Genomic DNA, 20,440 nt, shown 5'->3' with positions numbered 1-20,440 from the left:
CACTCCTGTAACTCTGTCAGACCCATTTGAAACCAAAAGAACCAGTTAAATTCTTTGAAGCGCCTACATTACCCAAAATGCAACCCCAACCAAAATAATTCACCAGCAATGGAGCCTGCGACTCACCAAATCCTTCAAACTTTATTATTCCCTCAATCACTTAAATGTACAAAAAGTTCTACTACTCTACTAATTCATACATAAAAGTAGTTATTTTACAATAGAAATCCATTCCACATAGAAACGTCCTCAGCTTTTTAGTATTCAGTAGATAAAGTTTGTCTTCACTATAAAATCCAGTTTAGTAAAGCTTGTACAGAATAAAATCATCATCACAGCACCACAGTGAACTTTCACTGCAGACAGAAATAAAATCACTCGTCAGGTTTTGACTCTGACCTGACGAGTTGGAGAGAGTGAAAAAATCTATCATGGTAGTTAAACTGCCCTACAAAGCCTAACTAAGGGTAAAACTGAGGAAAAACTGCTTTAAAGTTCTTTAACGTTTTTTAACCGGCCAGCCAAATGGGTTATAGGTAGGTAAGTGATATAACACTTATTTCTAGATGTATTGATGATGTAATTTTTATGTTAAAAAATCATGATTATTTATTTGACCTTTGACCCCAAAAATGTAGTTACTGCACCTGGTTTTGCTGTAAAAGGTAGTAATGCAAGAAAAGAGTGCAGTAACTCCTATGTTGTTGTCTTCTTTTATATTTTTTCAGTGAATAAACATTTTCAAATTGAGTTTGTTGGAAGCGTATTTAAAATTGTTCAACTTCTTCAAATATTTGTGTAATTTAGACTTAATATTATAAAGAAATTTTATATTTTACTCGTAATATAATTTAACTCACTTTTTGGCTTAATCACTATCTAGATAATTCCCTATCAAACAAACTTACAATTTTTAATATTCTTGTCTCACTATTCGACACAATGAAGAAATACAAGGCTACACTGCTTCACAGTCAAAGCAGACTGTGGTAAGTGAACTTACCCCGGTTTGCTTGGGTTTTGAGTTGGATTTTGTAGTTACTGCAATTCTTATAAAATTATTTCTATGAAATAATGCATAATTGAAATCTTAAACTTTGTCCCAAGATAAAACAGACATCAAGGAGTTCATTTTAAGTTATAACTCAATTTCGACCAAAATGTAGCTACTGCAGTTACGCTTTGTAGGGCAGAGTTCTATACTGTAAACACTGTTTTCTAAAAGTTCAATATATCATTAATCATCTCGTAGTGTATACTAGGCCAATATTTGTGTTTTAAACATGTATAAAGTTATTACCTGGGGCGCAGTCTCTTCTAAGATACTCACAGTAGAAAATAAATACTTTGTGGATCCTTGAATGTGTTCTTGAGGTCTGGCAGTGATCCGGGTCGTCCTGGACTGCTGAGACCTCCAAAACTACCAGCTCAGTTTCATTCTCCGCTCAGTTTGACCTCTGCTGTCAGCCCTCCTGCTCCTGCTCCCCCTTCTCCTTTTCTGAGCCGTTATTTTCCCGGTCCTGCTCCTCGCCGGGCTCCGTGTTCTCCTGCTCGCCGTCGGACTCCCTCAGCGGGGCCGCCGGGTCTCTGACGACCCCCTCCATGTCCAGCTCCTCCTCCGTCTCCTCCTCCACGCGGCCCACAGTGTCCGGGATAATCTCCACCTCGATGTCGGAGGAGTCCTCGATCTCCTTGAACCACACGGTCTTCTGGCCCTCCTTCCTCCTCTGCTTGGCGAGGATGGACCTCGTGCCGTAGTCGTCCCCGTCCCCGCGGCCCCTCCTGGACGGCCTCACGGACGGGCTCCCCTTGGGGACGTGGTTGGTGTAGACGCCGCAGGAGGAGCAGTGGCGGCTGCGTCTCTCCAGGGGGATGACGCGGCCCCGGCCCTGGGGGAAGGTGCTCCGTCTGGGGACGGCGTTGTTCCAGCGCCGGCCTCCCCCGCGGCCGGCGTCGGCCTCGTTCTGGAAGCCGTCGTTGGTGTACTGCAGGGAGTCCCTGTGGCCGGAGCGCGGCTGGTCCGACTTCAGGTAGGGGCCCAGGCACTGCAGCAGAGAGGCCCCGTTAATACAATTAGTGAAGCATGTGGAGGCTACGGATGAGAGATAGTGGAGCAGATAAGATCATGTAGGCAATGTGCATTTAATGACTAAAGCATGAACGTTTCAGCATATAATCTACATACCTAAAGGTTGTATTTTAGATGTGGATGCATTTCATTTATCCTTTATTTATTTTCTCGAGGAATCATTGAGGGCAACCCCTCATTTGCAATGATGTCGAGAGTGCAGAGAAAACACAAAACAGTACCAGACAAAACAGATGCAAAAACATTAAAAACAGTGAAAGGCAGAGTTATTGGTTATCATAGTTTTAAACTGGCCCAGAGTTATAACTGTGTTGAGTTTGAGTGAATGTTGTAAGATGTTCCAGGTAGATGCAGCAGAAAAACTGAAAGCAGTTTTTCCAAATTCAGTATTTGTCCGAGGAACATTGAGCATTAAGCAATCACTAATGTGGGATAATTACTATGTGACCAGTTTAATAATGTGCTGAGATGGTGGCATGTCACCTATCAGAACTTTATAAATGAAGAGGAACCAGTGCATATCTCGTCTCACAGATAAAGGTGCCCATCCCACCTTGTTGTATAGGATGCAGTGATGGGTGGAGTAACTGTCACCAGTGATGAATCATGCAGAGTGATAAACAGAGTCCAGTGAGGTGAGAGTGGAGGCAGAAGCATGTCTATAGATAACATCAGCATAATCCAGAACTGATAAAAAGACAGGACAGGAGGCAGTTTGTATTTGACCTCTGGTGATCTTGAGAGGTTGTTGACCTCAGTATTGCATTTTTCGCCCCACCCCATCACTCTGCATTATAACCACGTATATGTTTGCCTAATCTAATAAGGATACAGCCATAGTCCTGTAACAAAATTTGGGTTAAAGCCTAAATTTGGCAAGGGGGGCTCTTTACCCTACAAGTATATGGGTAGACTTGGGTAGAGACTTGGACTGGAGAAAGTTTCATGTTTTAGTCATAAAATGCACAATAGCTTCTATATATGAGCTTATCTGCTCCACTACCATGGTTTCCATACACCATGAAGTTTAATTTCAGACGTGGAGGCATTTCAGATTTGACAGTCATAGAATTCCATGTAACAAGTCCAAGTCTCTACCTTTTATACCTGAAAAAATACCCATATACGTATAGGGTAAAGGGCCCCCCTTGCCAAATTGAGTCTTTAACCCAAATGTTGTTACAGGACTATGGCTGTATCCTTATTAGAACAAAGTTGCAATTTTGGCAAAGATATACATGGTTATAATGCAGAGTGATGGGGTGGGGTGAAAAATGGAAAAAAAAAATGCAATACTGAGGTCAACAGTAATCCAAATGGCTATAATTTAATGGTTTGATTCTGCAAACTGTCTTTTTAATTTAGAATCTCCTGGTGACCGTGAGAGCACAAACACAAACTGCCTCCACTTCTAAAATACAACCTTAGGGTATGTAGAGTATATGCTGAAACTTTCATGCTTTAGTCATAAAATGCACAATTGGTTTGCTTATGTGTCCCACTAAGAGAGCAAGGTTAATTTGTTGTGTTTTAACACAGAGAGCTTCTGTGGATTCAGCTGATAAATATTCATCAAAGACTCTCAGGAGGAGCTCTGAAACATCAGTGTGAGCTGTCTTTGTCACAGGCAGAACAAATGCTTCAAATCATTTTGAATATGCCAGGAATCCATTAATACTACAATAGTTTCAAAGGAAAATATTCTAATTTACCAGACTATTGTCTGTGTTACAAAGTGGGACTGTCTCTTTGCTTTCAGACCTTTTTACCAATTTTGAAAGTCACTTTCACTTTTCACTTTCCTCTCTCTCTGTCTACCACCTGCTCTACCACTCTTTTTAGGGAGAGAGGTAGAGAGAAGAGTAAAGAAACATTTATAGACAGGACTTTTACACACAAAAAATAAAACTCCTATTCAAAACATTACATTAGTCAGAGAAAGGCTGACTGACCTCACAGATCTTGTCCATGCCAGTATTTCCTTTCCACAAGCGTGAAATCAAGAAGCCAATGACGATGAAGCAGAGCACCAGCAGCGCCGCCATGACCAGACCCAGCAGCGCCATGTCGCCCGGACGGTAGCCCATGTTAGACGGGGACGGGATGGCCACCGCTGCAGGAAAGTTCAATGTAAATCTTACATTCATCATAATTAAAGTTAATTAAACTTTGGAAAAACGACTAATGAGCCACACTCTTATAGAACCCAATTCAATTATAAAGCAAATTGTAAGTGAACTTTTAAAATGTCACATTAAGCATGTTGTCAGCCAATAAACTGCTCCAGTTTTATCACACAGCTGACAAAACAATTTCATGATTTAATATAAATTAAATAACGAATACATTTTTTCCTATAATACATTGATTAAATGAATCTATAATACTTTAATCATTTTAAACTCTGTGACCTTTAATGTCTATTTCATTTATGATAACTAATCAGTCAACAGTGGTGGAAGAAATATTCAAATAATTTACTCAAGTAGCAATACCACAAATAAAAATACTCAAAGTAAAATTACATTAGTTAAAATAAAAGGTGTTATACTATTATATTATTACACATGTAAACTGCTTTAATGTTGTAGTTTGTTAAGGCGGAGGTCATTTTTACTACTTTTAAAATCTTACAAGTATTGTTTGTGAAATCAGAAATTGAAAAGTAACTAAAGCTGTAAATAAATGTAGTCGAGTAAAAGTATAAAGTCAGTCTGACCTGGAATGACCTGAACAGAGAGAGCAGCTGTTCCAAACTCTCCTGTTGTCGAATCCACAGCTCTGAGCTGCATTCAAGAGAAAAAATAACAATTTACAGCTTTTAAAAAAACTGCAAAACGTGCACAATGATATTCTCTTGTGCTTGACTTTTTTTAAAAACGTCCTGTCACCTGCAGTGCGAAGGACTCTGTCTTCACGACTCTCTTCAGGATCACGAAACCGTCTGAGGTGACGTTGACGTAGCTGCTGTACTGAACTTCATACTTCACATCTGGATTCAGACCCTAAAACACACAAAACAAAATTATTTTAGGTTTTATTTAAGCTGCATTAGTATTTTCTGACTACAGGGGCCAGACAGATCTTGTTTAATTCTCACAGGTTCTTTTTTTAGGCTGTCATGTGCCAAATGTCTCTTTATGTTTTCAGACGTTTTGTTCTGTTAAAAATGTAAAGCAACAGACTGCAGCTTCAAGCCAGAGACAAAAAACTTTACTCCAATAAACTCACATTCCCTTCATTTGGAGTTCTGGTAATTATTTTTTTTTTTACCTTTTTAGCTCAATTTTGTTTTATATTTAAGGTGAGCTGAATGAATCACAGAAGCAGCATGAAAATCAAAACCATGATGGACAAAAGATAAAAGTTAAGTAGTTTAGTGTTACTATTATACTCTTAATTACTGATTTCAAGCTTCAAGTTACTGTTACAGCAATTCTGTGAGAATTACCGTCCTGTTTCCTGTGTGATCTCAGTCTCTAGCTTGCTACATAAACATGAGCTTCAATTAGCTGCAGCTGTGAGCTTCTGGCTACAGTGAGTACAAAGCTAAACTATTAACATTGTCTCTCCTTTTTGAGTTGTCATCTTTCTTTTTTTGTTGTTCTGCAGTGTAGGCAGTTATTTTCAGTGCTGTAATTGCAACTTTTTCTGCAGGATTTACCACCATTGAACCAGCCTTTCACTGTCTGAAGGTTCATGCATGCACAACTGGATTTGTAGAACAGCCAATAGGAACACTGTCTGTCTGAAATTAACTCTTGGTTCTGTTTTCAGGCTTCTGAAACTCTAATCAGAGGAGGAGCAGTCTAGTTTTCTCGTTCACTTGAAGTAAAATTTGCTGAACCAACCTCTATCTACTCTATTCTACTCTGCCCTGTACAACGACATCTATTGCACGTCTGTCCGTCCTGGGAGATGGATCCCTCCTCTGTCACTCTCCCTGAGGTTTCTTCTTCTTTTTCCCCTGCTAAAAGGGTTTTTTAAGGAGTTTTTCCCTGGCCAATGTGAGGGTCTAAGGACAAAAGATGTCGTACCATGTACAGTCTGTGAAGCCCTTTGAGGCAAATCTGGGATTTGTGATTTTGGGCTATATAAATAAAATTGATTTGATTTGATTTGAAAGGTTATTAAGGTATTTTTGACCAATGACACTATATTACATATCTGCAAACCATCTGGATTACCAGATTAATAGTGAGGGTAGTTTTTAAAAACAAACTGAGTTTTGTGACTCACAGCAGCGAAGTCCTCGTCCCGGGCTCGGACCCTGAAGGGTCTATTGGTGCTGCGGTCTCGGAGGATCATGCTCTCGGGGACTGAGTTGCTGTAGATGAATCCTTCGTATCGCTCCTTCTCGAAGCGAGGAGGGTTCCTGCTCTTCTTCATCACCTCGATGGTCACCTGCGTCACCGAGAACTGGTCCCTGTTGGTCACCTGAGACGCCTGGCGGCCGGGAGAGGACGACAGGTTAATATTAATCTTCTCTGTCTAATGTTCAGCAATAACTAAAGTACTGAAGTGAGGAAAACAACATTCTGCTGATACAATTTCCTCAAGTCTGATCTAATTTGTTTTGGCAGCTTCTTCCAGGTGAGATCCAGTCAGAGTGGTGCGCGTCAGCCTCTAGTGGCCAAAATGAGAATTACAACAACAAACACACAAAATGAACTGAATTAAAAATATATACATTTCTACGACATCGTATTAGGGCCAAGCAGTGGTGGGCCGTCAGGGCCAGCAAGGCCTTCTCTGCTGGCCTAACATAACCAGAAATCATGATCATAATTATGATAAAGGTTAATTTAATTTTTAATTTTCTTTCCCTAAATATCTAAAAGTATTCATATTCTCTTCATGTCATATTATGCTCCTTCCAGTGCTGTTGTTTTTAGGTTAGAGTTTTTATCCAATCAGAATTCAGCTATCTTATGTTGCCAGGCTGTATGAAATCTGCCCGGGCCTTCAGAATCAACAATGCGGGCGTCTGTGCACTGTAAGTGAACGGGCAAATACAGTTGATAGATAGTTGCGATAGCCAATCAGATCACGAGTTGTGTCAGTAAGGCCCTCTAGCTGGCCTCACGTTGAACGTGACATTTACGCGTCCTGTGATTGGATATGGATACTTAATAGTTTGAGCCACGGCAGTGCTATGCAGATCAACAGAGTCACACCCGGCCGGGACTGTTAACGGTATGTAAATAATCTGGCGCATTGGCGCAGCTGTGTGGTTGTACTCAAAGCAACAGGTCACAGAAAGTCGTGATACGTCAAGTTTTGACATGAAAAAGTTTTTTTTACAAAGAGACTTGTTTATTGTGTCGCTGTCGCCAAAGTATGGCCGTCTTGTTAGTGTCTTTCTGATATTAAACTGCGATTTTGCAATGTATTGTACAATCTTGTTAAAGCTTGCATGTTCTTTGTGGACTCATTTAATAAAACTTTTTGGGAAGATAATTTTAAAGACCCTTTTATTTTTAAGTTTTGACAGTAGCATATCAGATATGTTTTAATTGCTGATGCGGTATTGTTGATTTTTAAAATGCGGCCATTTTGTAAACAACTGAGGTGATGCAATACCTAGTAGTGCTTAAGTGTGTTTCTAACTACTCTCCAGTCCTGGTGTTATAAATGCTGGCATAATGAAAGGTATTTATTGACTAAGTTGGACATCACTGAAGGCCTAAGTGTGAAATGCACCGCCCGCCACTGGGGCCAAGTATGAAAAAAAAACAGACCCGGGGGAAGGGGGTAATATTTCGAGAAAAAAGTTGCAAATTTACGAGATTAAAGGGACAAATCTACGAGAAAAAAGTTGCAGCTTTACGAGAAAAAAAGTCGGAAAAATTGTGTTTTGTCTTTGTCAAAGACCCTGAACACACCACAGACGCTACCCGGAAAGCAGGGAATGGCACACGATGGACACGTTAGTGAAGAGGTGCAACATAATGAAACATACACGTATAAATTGACACGGAGCGCTGTCTTTTCGACCCTACTCTGCTCCTTGCTTGACAATAATAGCGCGTAACGTTTTTCTAAGCTTTTTTTCACAGCAGCTTGTACTTCTTTTCTAATAAATCTGAAACTTTTTTCTTGCAGATTTGCCACTTTAATTGTCGTAAATTTGAGTTTGAGTTTTTTCTTGGTCTTGGTTTTCCCAGGTCTGTATTATTTTTTTTTTCATACTTGGCCCTAATACGCCGCCGTACATTTCCGTACTAAAATCTTTATTTATTTGGTTGTATTTTTGCATTCAAGTAACAACAGAATTTTACCAGAATGTCTGTACATTCATAATGTTCAATTAAAGGGAAAAAAACATTTAAAAAAAGATAATTTTACCAGGACAGTGAGAGTTATCGGGCCGACGATGTCAGCAGCTTTGGCCATGGAGATGTTTCCTGTTTCCTCGTCAATCTGGAAAATATTTCCTTCGTTTCCTGATGAAATAAAACAACATTAACAACAAACAAAACTATTTTCTTTAGACATCAGAAGGATCTAATACATGCAGCAGATTGCACACAAGCTCATTATTCAGTCATTGAGATTATGTTATTATAAATTAAAATGTTTTATGCATTCAATTGCCAGTTTATTAGGTACACGATAAAACAAAATCCTAGCTAAAATCAGGGCTGAAGTTTGTAAAAAAAAAAAATAGCATTAATATTCAGTATTTTTATAGTAGTTGTAGTAACTTTTTTGTCCTCTGTGGTAACAAGTGTCAGTTTTTCTTTTTAAATCTGAAAAATAATGCTAATTTTTGACCTATTAAATTAAATTCCCAGAGAAACCTTGTTGCTGTTGTAACTTTGGCAGAAAACGTTGTGTTCATGTCGGACTCCATCACTGAGAACAAGACACGGATTAAGAAATGTGTTTTTAAAGTGGAGGAGCATAAAATCCATAAAACCGAAGCTTTGCAAACATGTTCTTATCTTTGTTTTTACAGGTTTTCATTTTAACTGGTGTTTTTGTTTTAAAGGTTTAGATTACTGCTGCTACAACAAGCACTTCTTCTAATGATAGTAATAGAGAATTGTATTCTCTACTATGTCGATTTCTGTCAAAAATGGTCAGATTTTAAAATGCTTAAAATGGGTCAATTATAGTCTGTTGATACATATTAAAGCATATTATGGCCAGAAATGACAGAAAAACAGCATATTGTGGGATGTCCAAAAACAGAAATAAGTCATACTATAGTATATCATATTTCTGTAAAAAATGGTAAAAAAATTTTTTGAGGGGGTCATTTTTGGAGATCCCATAATATGGTGTATTGTTGTTGTTGTTTTTACTATTCTACCACATGTATCAACAGAGAAAAATTGGGCCATTTCTAGCATTTTTATGCATTTTAAATTTGACCATTTTTGACAAATTGACATGCTATACTATGACTTTTTTTGAGGAATTAATTTTTGGACATCCCATAATGGTGTTTCTGGCCTCTAATACGTATCCACAGACAGCATTTTTTTATTTTAATTTAACAATTTGTGGCAAAAATCTACATACTATACTTTTTTCGGTTTTTGGTCATCCCATGATATGGTGGTGGTGGTTGGGGGGGGTTCCTATATTTTTTGTGGTAACTATAGTACCACATGTATTAACAGACTATAATTGATCCATTTGAAGCATTTTGAGGCATTTTAAAATTTGACCATTTTTGACAAAAACAAGTTTGTATGACGTATGACTTTTTTTTGTTTTTCAACACCATAATATGGTGGGGGGTTTTTTGTTGCTATTTTTGGACAAATTATGCTACCACATGTATCAGCAGACTATAATTGGGCATTTCAAACAAATGGCTCAATTATAGTCTGTTGATACATATTAGAACATAATATGACCAGAAATGACATATCATGGGATGTCCAAAAATTTCCCCCTCAAAATAAAGTCATAGGCTATGTTGGTTTTTTTTGTCAAAAATGGTCACATTTTAAAACGTATTGTATTGTAAAGTAGTGTTTGGGTCCGGACCTCTCAGGATCCTGTAGCTGATCTGCTCGCTGCGGTTCTTGTCTCCGTCCTTGGCGAACACCGGGCCGGGCTCCAGCACCAGCGGGCCGTCCTGAGCACACACATTTATATTTATATTCATTAATACAGTCAGACTTCTCACAGCGAGGCCTGAAATAGCAGAAAAGTGACGAGCTCTCAACATGTCGAACAAGTTAGGGATTAAGTGACAGTTTTCACTGTTTCATCAGCACCTCGACCCAAACCTGAGAATAGCCATCTGCAGCTCACTGACATGTGAGATACTCAGATATTAATTTATCTCTCACAGAGACCAAAACTGATGGTGCGTTCAGGTGCTTCTGGACAACTTGGAAAGTAAAATTGCAATCTATTTTTATTTTATTTGATGAAAACAATGCATTTTAACACATTTCCCATACAGGAGAATTAAACTGATGTGCATGTTTATCATCAAAAAGTTCACTTACAACAGTAAAAATCTGTAAAGTTGTATAAATTTCCATCTAAGATAACAAAATGTGATAAAATACATTTTTGGAAAATGTATCTGGATTAGAAATGCAGTTTTAAGTTGTATTTTCCCTGTTTATAATTTGATGACTTTCTATAATAGTAAAACTCAATTCTTAATTTAACTTCCATTTATAACAACATACTAAACCTCCTGACAATATTAAGATTGCTTTGAATGTATTGTGATTATTATTTGGTGGTAAAGTGCACTACTACTCTGTGATCTAAAAAAAAAAACATGTTTTAAAATTAAATAATATTCTGTTGTTAGAGACTCCATTTGGCCAAAAGTATGTGGACAATTCTGCACATTTAATGAAGATAAATGTTCTTTACCATGAGGAGTTCTGTGCTTTACAGCCTCATTCCTTCACTAATATCATTATTATTCTTTCTTCTCTTCTACTCTATTTGTTTCCTTTGTTTTGTTTTCCTCTGTGTGAACTTTGGATCAACTATGTTGTGTGTAAGTGCATATTTTATATGATTTAGATTTTATAAATGGAGGTTAGATCCGTAGTTTTTTCATCCCAAAAATGTCTGCAATGTTCTTTCTGCTGCATTTTGTCTTGAGTGTGAGTATAATAACTAAAAGTGTCTCAGAAGACTGCATCAATATGTTTAATAAGGCAGATCTTCTCTTATTTGGACTGCAGTGGCGAGATTTCAATGTCAAAAGAAGGGAGGAAGGACAAAATAACTGTACCAGAAGTTCACATATACGACTACTTTTAGAGTTTCCTTTTCACCTGAATTTCATGTGTGAACTGAATAATCTAAATTTAAACCCAGATAAGTAAGCTCTCACCTCCTTCTCAGTGAGGTTGACCTTCCCTCTGTACCCGGAGCTCACACACAGCTTGGCGATGCCCAGGTTGGTCCTCAGGCACGGCTGGAACCACGGCGGCCGGTTGTCCACATCCTTCACCTGCACCGTGATGGTCGCCACCGCCGTGAAGAACGGCTCGTTGGAGGCCGAGCCCTCCAGCGTGTCCTGCAAGAGTCACAGGGTCAAAGGTCACTGAGAGGCCGTTGCACCTGGAGGGGGCTTTCATTTCTAATAAATGATTAGTTAAGATAGGATAAGCAGTGATAAGCAAATTTTAAAATGGGTCAATTATGCTCTGTTGATACATGTAGTAGTATAGTTTGTCCAAATATAGTGAAAAAACACAATTTTATGGGATGTCCAAAAATTATCCCCTCAAAAAAAGTCATGTTGTCAGGCATGTTGATTTTTGTCAAAAATGGCCAAATTATAAAATACTTAAAAATGCTTAAAATTACTCAATTATAGTCTGTTAATGCATATTAGAGCATATTATGGCCATAAATTACATAAAAACCCAATATTATGGCTAAAAAAAAGTCATACTGTAGTATGTCGATTTTTGTAAAAAAAATAAAAAAATACAAAAAAGGTCAAATCTTAAAATGCTAGAAATGGGTTCGATTATACTCTGTTGATACATGTAGTAGTATAGTTTGTCCAAAAATAGTGAAAAACATCATATTATGGGATGTCCGAAAACTGAAAAAGCCAGTTGCCACAGCAGCTCAAGGTACAGGCACATAGATATAGAAGACAGAATAAAGAATATACAGAATAAGACATATGCACATTATATACATAAATGTCTGCCATTTGGAATTTATTATTAATATATAATTAATTATTATATATTTTTTGTGATTGTTTGTTTCCTGAGAATACTTGCATTTTACAGATATTTCACATTGGAGAAAATGTTTTTTAGCATCTTAAACAGGTTAAGTAGGTTGTTGAATGTAGCAGTATGAACATCAATGAATAAATATATTTAAATATGTAAGTTTACCTGCACGTGTAACACCAGAGAGATCTTCTGCACGACATCGTAGTCCAGAATGCTTTTAACTATTATCTTTGGAGAGTTTTTGTTTTCAAGACGGAAATATTTATCCTGGAGAGACAAGAAATATTAAATATGATTAATAACCAATAAAACCTTTCAAAGTTACAAAGTGATTTACATGAAAAAATATCTAACATTTTATAAAATGAGGCAAATAAAAATTTAATGGAATTAAATACATATCACATGAAAATTAAAAATAAATAAATAAAGCAGAACACACAGTTTGCATGTTGTTGTTGCTGATTCAAGAAAACTATTAATATATCATTTTATGGCAGTTTTTTTATGCAGACATTTTTGGCCCTTTAATGATGACAGAGTAACTTCGTTAAGTGTAGCACAGGAATTAAAACTGCAACAATTAAATTGCATAATTACTATTTATTTCATTTAAAAGACAGTTGAAGGACTCCTCTTGTAGGATGTGACATTTTCCCCAATCTGAATTATGTGAATAATTAAATATATTCTTGACTAAAATTAGATTGGATTTCATTTTAAAGTTGCAGAATATTATTATATTATATTATATAATAATATATAGTATTTGAATAATGTATATAAAGTTGAACTCTTTCTTCTTCTTTTTTATTTTTAAATTTACAATTTTTTGACAAACTAATACAAACATATATCAACAAACTATAATTGACCCATTTCTAGGGTTTTTAGGCATTTTAAAATTTGACCATTTTTGACAGAAATCAACATAGTATAGTATGACTTTTTTCAGTTTTTGGACATCGCATAATTTGGTGTTTTTCTGTAATTTCTGGCCATATTTTGCTCTTATATGTATTAACAGAATATAACTGACCCATTTTAAGCATTATTAGGGATTTTAAGATTTGACAATTTTCTACAAAAATCTTTGGTTTCATTTTAAAGTTTCAGAATGTAATATCTGAATAATTTATATATTTTTGAACTCTTTGTGATGTTTTTGCCTCTTGTTTAGTAATTCTGTGTTTCTTTGCAGCTGCTTTGAGTCTCCTTGCAGTCGTTTTATGTCTCTTTGTGGTTATTTTGAATCTTTTCATGGCTGGTTTCTGTCTCTTTGAGTCAGTCTGAGACTACTGAGCCCGGCTGACCTGCTCAATAATCCATCAAGTAGCATTTTTGTTGTTTTCTATCTCTTGTCATTAATCCTGCTTCTCTCTAATATGAGATAATAATAAAATAATATAATCAACCTCATCATCGTATTCAACATGTTCTTACTGTTGCCGGCTCTAAGCGATAGTACAGCGGCTCTGAATCCACATCTGAAGCTTCGATCAGTCCCACGCTGGAGTTCACTGCCGTCAGCTGCACGACACAATGTTCAACATGTTCAATGTTAAACCTGAAACATGTCATGGTGTAAAAGCTGCAGCAAGCTCTCACCTCGTTCACCTCCAGCACGTAGTGACTCTGAGCAAAGTTTGGAGGATTATCGTTCACGTTTTCAACCAACACCTCCACAGACTCGTTCACCTGCAGGAAGCACAGACACAAACATCATTGTCTTCTTTGTTGTATCAACAGGTGATGTCTGTTGATACATGTAGTAGTTTAGTTTGTCCAAAAATAGCAAAAAACATATACATATGATATGTAACATAGTTGAATAAGGCAGTTAATAAATTCTGCTAAGTTGAACAGCGCCGTCTGCTGGCGCTATTATGTACCTGCATTGCAATCGCAATTAATAAGGCAAAGGATTGTGGGTAATCCTCAGTAAGACGGAGGATTATCACAAAGGTAACGTGTCTGTAAAATCCTGTGGACAAAAGTAATGTTAACGATGTGCATGAATATCAAATGTTGCACTATTGATATGTGGGTGGATATTATGTGTCTGTGGTCTGAATTTAGCACATATCTTCTGAGTTGCAAATTGTTTCACTATGTTTTAGGGTGGTAGATATGCCGCTAGCATAGCCAGCTAACTATAACGTGGCGTTATCCTTCTAGACTGAAATGTGCCAGTTGTCCACGGCAGATGACGTTACCTATGGTGTCTCCTTTTGTCATAAATGCAGGTATGTATTATGTGATGTTTAATATGTGTTTTCTATATGAATTAAGTGTTCATTCCATGTTATTAAGAAAATGATACTAAAAAGTTGGTAACAGTCCAGTTGAAAATGTATTTTATTGTGCAATATCATTTTTTTATATTATGCAAACTTCAGTTGTTTAAATTATTTATTTTGTAAAAACCACTATATGATCAATGGATTATTTTATTTATTATATACAATTTTGTGTAAACTCAGTAAGACGGAGGATTATCACAAAGACTGAAATGTGCCAGTTGTCCACGGCAGATGACGTTACCTATGGTGTCTCCTTTTGTCATAAATGCAGATGTTAATAAATCCTGCTGTTACCAAGAGCTGAGCGGCGTAAAGAGTTTTCCTTCAACACAAGACACAACGCAGAGGTCACACATATATACATATACAAAAATGACCCACTCAAAAAAAAGTGATACTATAGCATGTTGATTTTTGTCCAAAAAAAGTAAAAAAAAAATGCTAGAAATTGCTCAATTATAGTCTGTTGATACATGTAGTAATATAGTTTGTCCAAGAATAGCGGGGAAAAAACACCATTGTATGGGATGTCCAAAAATGACCCCCTCAAAATAAAATTTATGTTGATTTTTGTCAAAAATGGTCAAATTTTCAAAATGCCTTAAAATGCTACAAAAAGGTAAATTATAGTCTGTTGATTCACGTGGAAGTATAGTTAGTTGTTGTTGTTTGTTTGTTTGTTTACTCACAGATCTGGAGCCTGTCCTGCTGCACTGAACCCAAACTGTCAGAGTTGAACTCTGCAACAACTGAAACAAACACAACAGCAGTTAGAAACACTTTAACAGACTTTCACTTAATTTAACTCTTGTGCATCAGTTGCAACATTTTTGGCTTTTTATATTTTATTTTTCTATGCTATGTTTGGTATTGTCAGATAAACTGAAGGAGGAATGGTTCCTTTATGTGTTTTTTAAAGATAACTTTTTCAGTTACCCAAGGAAGCTGCAAACAGCTGTTTTTTCTGACTTTTTAGAGATACGTGGATATTTCTTTTAGTGATTTTTTGTAATTTGACACTGCACAACATAGAAAATGCATCAGATCAGTGTTGTTGCTAATTATGACATATCCCAGGAAAAGAAATCCCCCTAGTGTAAAGAAAATAATTAAATGCTTAATAAAAAAACAGTGGGATTGTCTAAACAAAGTGACATTTAAATGGTTACATTCCTAAAATAAATAAACATTTGGTATTTATGATCAGATTCAGATTCCAGAAAACTTATTTCAATTTCTCTTTTTATGGCAGTTTTTTTTATTCAGAGATTTTTGTCCTCAAATGACGACAAAGCAACTTTTTTAAAGCAAGGCACAGAAATTAAACACCAAAACTGATCACGGTTAAGTTGCATAATTACTTTAAATTAAATCAAGATGAAGGGGTTCTCTTGTAGGATGTCACATTTTCCCCAATTTGAATTGTATGTTTAATCAAATATACTATTTACCAAAATTTGATTTGGTTTCACTTTCAAGTGATCTGTTTCATTCTGAAGAGTCAGCTTTTTCAAAACCAACATGGCTCAGTTAAAAATTTTGTTTCAAAACAAAACTTCTCATCTCTTCTATATTATTGACCAATATTTGATTTTGTTTAATTTTAAAGTTGCACAATGTAATATCTGAATAATTTCTATATATTTGAACTCTTTTTGTTGTTGTTTTTATTCTATTTGTAGTTGTAATGCATCTTTTTGTTGTCTATTTATATATTTATGGTTGTTTTTTGCTCTTTATTTTCAGTCATTTTGTGTTTCCTTGCAGCTGCTTTGAGTCTCTTGTGTTTATTGTCTCTTTGTGGTCATTTTATATCTTTTTGTGGTCTGTCTGTGTCTCTTTGAGTGACATCTGACTACTGCACATCTGACATTTTTTGTCACATTTAAAAAAAAAAAACAATACAATTTAAAAAACAATCCTGGTCAAAGTGTTAGTTGAGTGTCTGGATCACATGTTTCAGACTGTGTTACCACCTCGTAGTCGAGTCCTTTCTTCACCATCAGGGCATCCCCGGTCAGGTAGAACAGATCTTCAGGGTTCACGGTGACGCTCAGAGTCACATCGCTGCTGGAGTCGATCTTCACCACCTGCACGTCGGCTGTGTTGTTCTCTGGCACTGACACTGGACCAGGGGGAACCGTGCATACTGAGAGAGACACAGACGGGCAGATCAGACTTTAGAGAGCAGAGGGACATAAACACCAGACCTGCAGCATTAAAGGGCACCAACATGAGATCCTGATCAGATAATATGAAGATTTATAGCAAGAAAAACACTGTTACGATGAACTAAACAGATAAAGATCTTCATGCAGATACAGTGTTTGTTTACTTGTTTGTGCACTTGACCTTTGAAACCTCATTTCACACAAAAGTAATTAATTATGTAAGCTTTAGAGGCATGGAGACTAGACAATCAGGAAGACATATAAAAGGCTGATTGGCAACTGGGCTAGATGGTGTTTTTATTTTTCTACAATTTTTATTATTATTATTATTGTGTTTTTTATTATTACTATTACTAATTAGATCTACAAAGAATATTCCTTCGCCTCTTTGCTATTTGATTGTCATTGTATTTTGTATTTTGTAATTTGTAAGTTTGATACCAATATGAGTATTGATTGACTTGCCATAATGTGTGAGACTCTGTCAAGGAATTTGTTCGAAAAAATGTTCCAAAAAAATAAAAGGCTGATTGGTAAACGGCATGTTTAAAGCCCAAAAACAATCTATCAGTACAAGAATGAAATTATTACAGTACACTGTAAATAATCACTGTGAAATCTACAGTTATTTACTGTATTTTACAGAGTTCATCACTGAGTTTGATTTTTTACAGTATAGTGCTGTATAAATTAATTTTTAATTTGTAACAATAAAAAGTGGTCCTTGTCACAAAATTACATTGGTCAAAGCATTAATGTGGAAAATCACAGTAGTTAAAACATTACTGTAGAATAAACGTGGTAGACAGTGTAGTACTATGAAAATTAAAGTAGTAAATGTTTCCATTTTTATTGTAATATTGATCAGAATCAGTCCTATAGAAATGCTGTTAAAATAATTAACTTAAAGTAAAGCTTTTCATACAAAACACAGAATGGAAATCAAATGTAAAACAGTAAATGTATTAATATTATTTTCTTTAGTTTATAGAGTATTTACTTGCAATCACTAGTTATTTCTATTTAAAAAATGATGAAATTATTATCAAATTAACAGCATTGTTTACTGTGCCATATTGCCATATACAGTAACATTAAAAATCACAATGTTTAACAGTTTTTTTATTCTTACAGTAAACAAATCAGTACTGAATACACAACAACAAAAAAAGTCAGTGTTTAATTGATTTTTATTTTACAGTATAAAAAACAGTACTGTAAATAAAAATACAGTAGTCCTACTGTAAATAATAATTACAGTTAATTACTTGTTAATTGCTGCCAATAAGTTACTTTAAAAATCACAGTGTACAAATGGTTGATGAGAACATGCATCACCCTGGTTACGTTAAACCGATGGTCTCCTGATGTGCCAGACAGGTGCATTTAGTGCTAAGAAGGAAAGGGTTCTCTGTACCACTGCATATGGGATTGCCCAAAAAATATATATATATTGGAAAGAAGTTGCTCTGACTTTATCTGAGATTGTTGGAGTATTTCACCAGGCAGAAATATGTATACTTGGTATATATCCCCAAAATGTTATTGTCTATCCTAAAATGTCAACTTTAATTGACTTTGGGCTCCTGCAGGCCAGGAGGATGATCGCTCTGTTTTGGAAGAAAAAAAATGGATGTGCTCTCGATACATGTGTGGATAAAAGAGATGGCATCTTGTATTGTGTTGGAAAGACTGATTTATATAACCAGAGGAAGGACTGCAGAGTTTGAGACTGTTTGGAAACCTTCAATAGAGTTTTTTAATTGTTGAAATGCACAATCAACTTGAAGCTGCTGTGTTGACGTGTGTAGTTGAGTGTTTGTGTTTCATGTAGTTTATTTAGTTTGTTTAAATGTGTAAAGTGTCTTTTTGTGACTGTTTATTTTATGGATGTTATTGTTTTGATTGTTGTCTACCTGTATAATTGAAAATATAAAAGTTCAATAAAAATATTGTTGAAAAAAAAGTATGTAAGTTTAAGTACTGCACTTAAGTATTTGTAGTTTTGTCTCTTCATCCACATTTACACTTCAATTCTTCAGATTCAGTTACTTTACATATTACGATATTTTCAGACAGAACACATGAAGAGTTCATGAAATATTATGTTTTGTTATCAATAATCTACTCAACAGTTTATGTGATTGCAGCTTGAATTATTGGTCTATTAAATTGTAAACTGTTCTGATGGTTGAAGTTGTTTATCGTGAAAAAATGTCATGGTTTTAATTTGAATAATGTAAATAATATCAGTAATAAGTTTATAAAGTTTTGGGCAAAACAAACATGAAGGTGTCATTTTGTGCTCTGGGTAAATGTTACGACATTTCTCTATATTTTCAGAATGTTTCAGAAGTATGCAACCGACAGGAAATCAAAGAAATGGCGGAGCACTGGAATAAGACGTCCCGGAAGCTCACTGGAGGCTGAATCCTTGTTACTCTGTATGTCTCCCTTTCCACTCTGTCTCTTTCTACAACAAAAGTATGAAAAATGTCCCAAAACCATCTAATAATGAGAAATAACGAGGTGAAACACCTAGTAGAGAAAGCTTAAATGGCTTTCACAGAGCTAACTTTGAAAGTTTACAAACTGACAAATCCTGCTCACTGTGCCTTTAAAAGCTGAGTTTCCCAACCTGAGGGTCAGGGACCTGAAAAAGGTCCTGAAACCCGAAGGAGCTGTCACAACATGAAAAAGAGAAATTCTGTCTTATTTCTACCTAATTTCTATATTTTTGTGGCTGAATTCTGCACTGTTTGACCTCTCCAGGTGTTTATACATGCTTCAGAAAAAGAAAAATCTCTTTTTTATAAAGAAACATAAGTAGATTTAGCACAAAGGCCGAGTCTTTATCCCAGCAGCCTCGTTGTAGTCTGGCCCAGGGCCTTTGCGGCATATCTCCCCTTTCCCCTCTCCCTGGCGCGGATTGAGCCGAGAAGTAGGGTCCAACTTTCGTTGTTTACAAGCCGCAGCTGACAAATCCTGCACACTGTGCCTTTAAAAGCAGAGTTTCCTAACCTGAGGGTCAGGGATCTGAAAAGGGCCCTGAAACCTGAAGGAGCTGTCACCACATTATTACAGGAAAAAGAGAATTTCTGTCTTATTTTTGTCTAATTTCCGCATTTTTGTGGCAGAATTCTGCACTGTTTGACCTCTCCAGGTATTAAAAATGAAACATCTCTTTTCATAAAGGCACGAAATAGTAGATTTATGGTGCATAAAGGTCAGAAATAACTGCTTTTAAAGAGAAAAACTTAACGCCATCCGCTGTCAGCGGCCCCCTGCAGCCTCGTCCTCGGCCCTTGGCCCTCTCATCGCCCTGACAGACATCACGGCTCTACTCACGTCTCTCCGCCCAACAGACCGTAGAAAAGCAGACGGCGACGATGCATCCGAGGAAAACGTTCGCAGGTTTGCTCTCCACTTTAAGTTCCATGTCCCGATTTCAGAGGCAGCAACAAATGAAGTCCTGGAGGAGGATGAGGAGCCGTGGTACCAGCTGGTACTCGGCCACATAATGCCCCGTCTGTGCTGCCCGGCGAGTGGGAGTCGACTACAGTTGCAATGTTTGTGACTTCATCTTACGGCCACATATTGCAGGGAGCGCCTGCCAGCAGAGGACTCGCTGCCTCCCACTAAAATACTTGCATCTGTTTTAGCCGGATGGGTCGTTTTGAG

The 20,440-nt window shown here is 36.6% G+C and overlaps 1 protein-coding gene across 1 annotated transcript in view; it reads right to left on the bottom strand.

Annotated features, from left to right (window-relative positions):
* Positions 1-1,463: 1,463 nt before the first annotated feature.
* The window catches only part of cdhr5a (cadherin-related family member 5a), a 19,087-nt gene continuing 110 nt past the window's right edge, over positions 1,464-20,440 (bottom strand). Inside the window, exons 1-14 of the mRNA XM_059354287.1 lie at positions 20,108-20,440; positions 16,565-16,737; positions 15,278-15,337; positions 13,894-13,983; positions 13,729-13,815; positions 12,448-12,552; positions 11,418-11,603; positions 10,094-10,184; positions 8,438-8,535; positions 6,329-6,535; positions 4,981-5,094; positions 4,809-4,875; positions 4,042-4,202; positions 1,464-2,045 (exon numbers count right to left, since the gene is read on the bottom strand). The exon at positions 20,108-20,440 is cut by the window's right edge and continues 110 nt beyond it. Coding sequence (XP_059210270.1) covers positions 1,464-2,045; positions 4,042-4,202; positions 4,809-4,875; positions 4,981-5,094; positions 6,329-6,535; positions 8,438-8,535; positions 10,094-10,184; positions 11,418-11,603; positions 12,448-12,552; positions 13,729-13,815; positions 13,894-13,983; positions 15,278-15,337; positions 16,565-16,737; positions 20,108-20,198 — 2,112 coding nt within the window. The 5' untranslated portion in view covers positions 20,199-20,440. The remainder of the gene's footprint in view (positions 2,046-4,041; positions 4,203-4,808; positions 4,876-4,980; positions 5,095-6,328; positions 6,536-8,437; positions 8,536-10,093; positions 10,185-11,417; positions 11,604-12,447; positions 12,553-13,728; positions 13,816-13,893; positions 13,984-15,277; positions 15,338-16,564; positions 16,738-20,107) is intronic.

Source organism: Centropristis striata, chromosome 2 (assembly GCF_030273125.1).
Source record: "Centropristis striata isolate RG_2023a ecotype Rhode Island chromosome 2, C.striata_1.0, whole genome shotgun sequence".
NCBI lineage: Eukaryota > Metazoa > Chordata > Actinopteri > Perciformes > Serranidae > Centropristis > Centropristis striata.
Note: the sequence above shows the minus strand (reverse complement) of the source record. Positions and strands in the feature narration are given on the sequence as shown.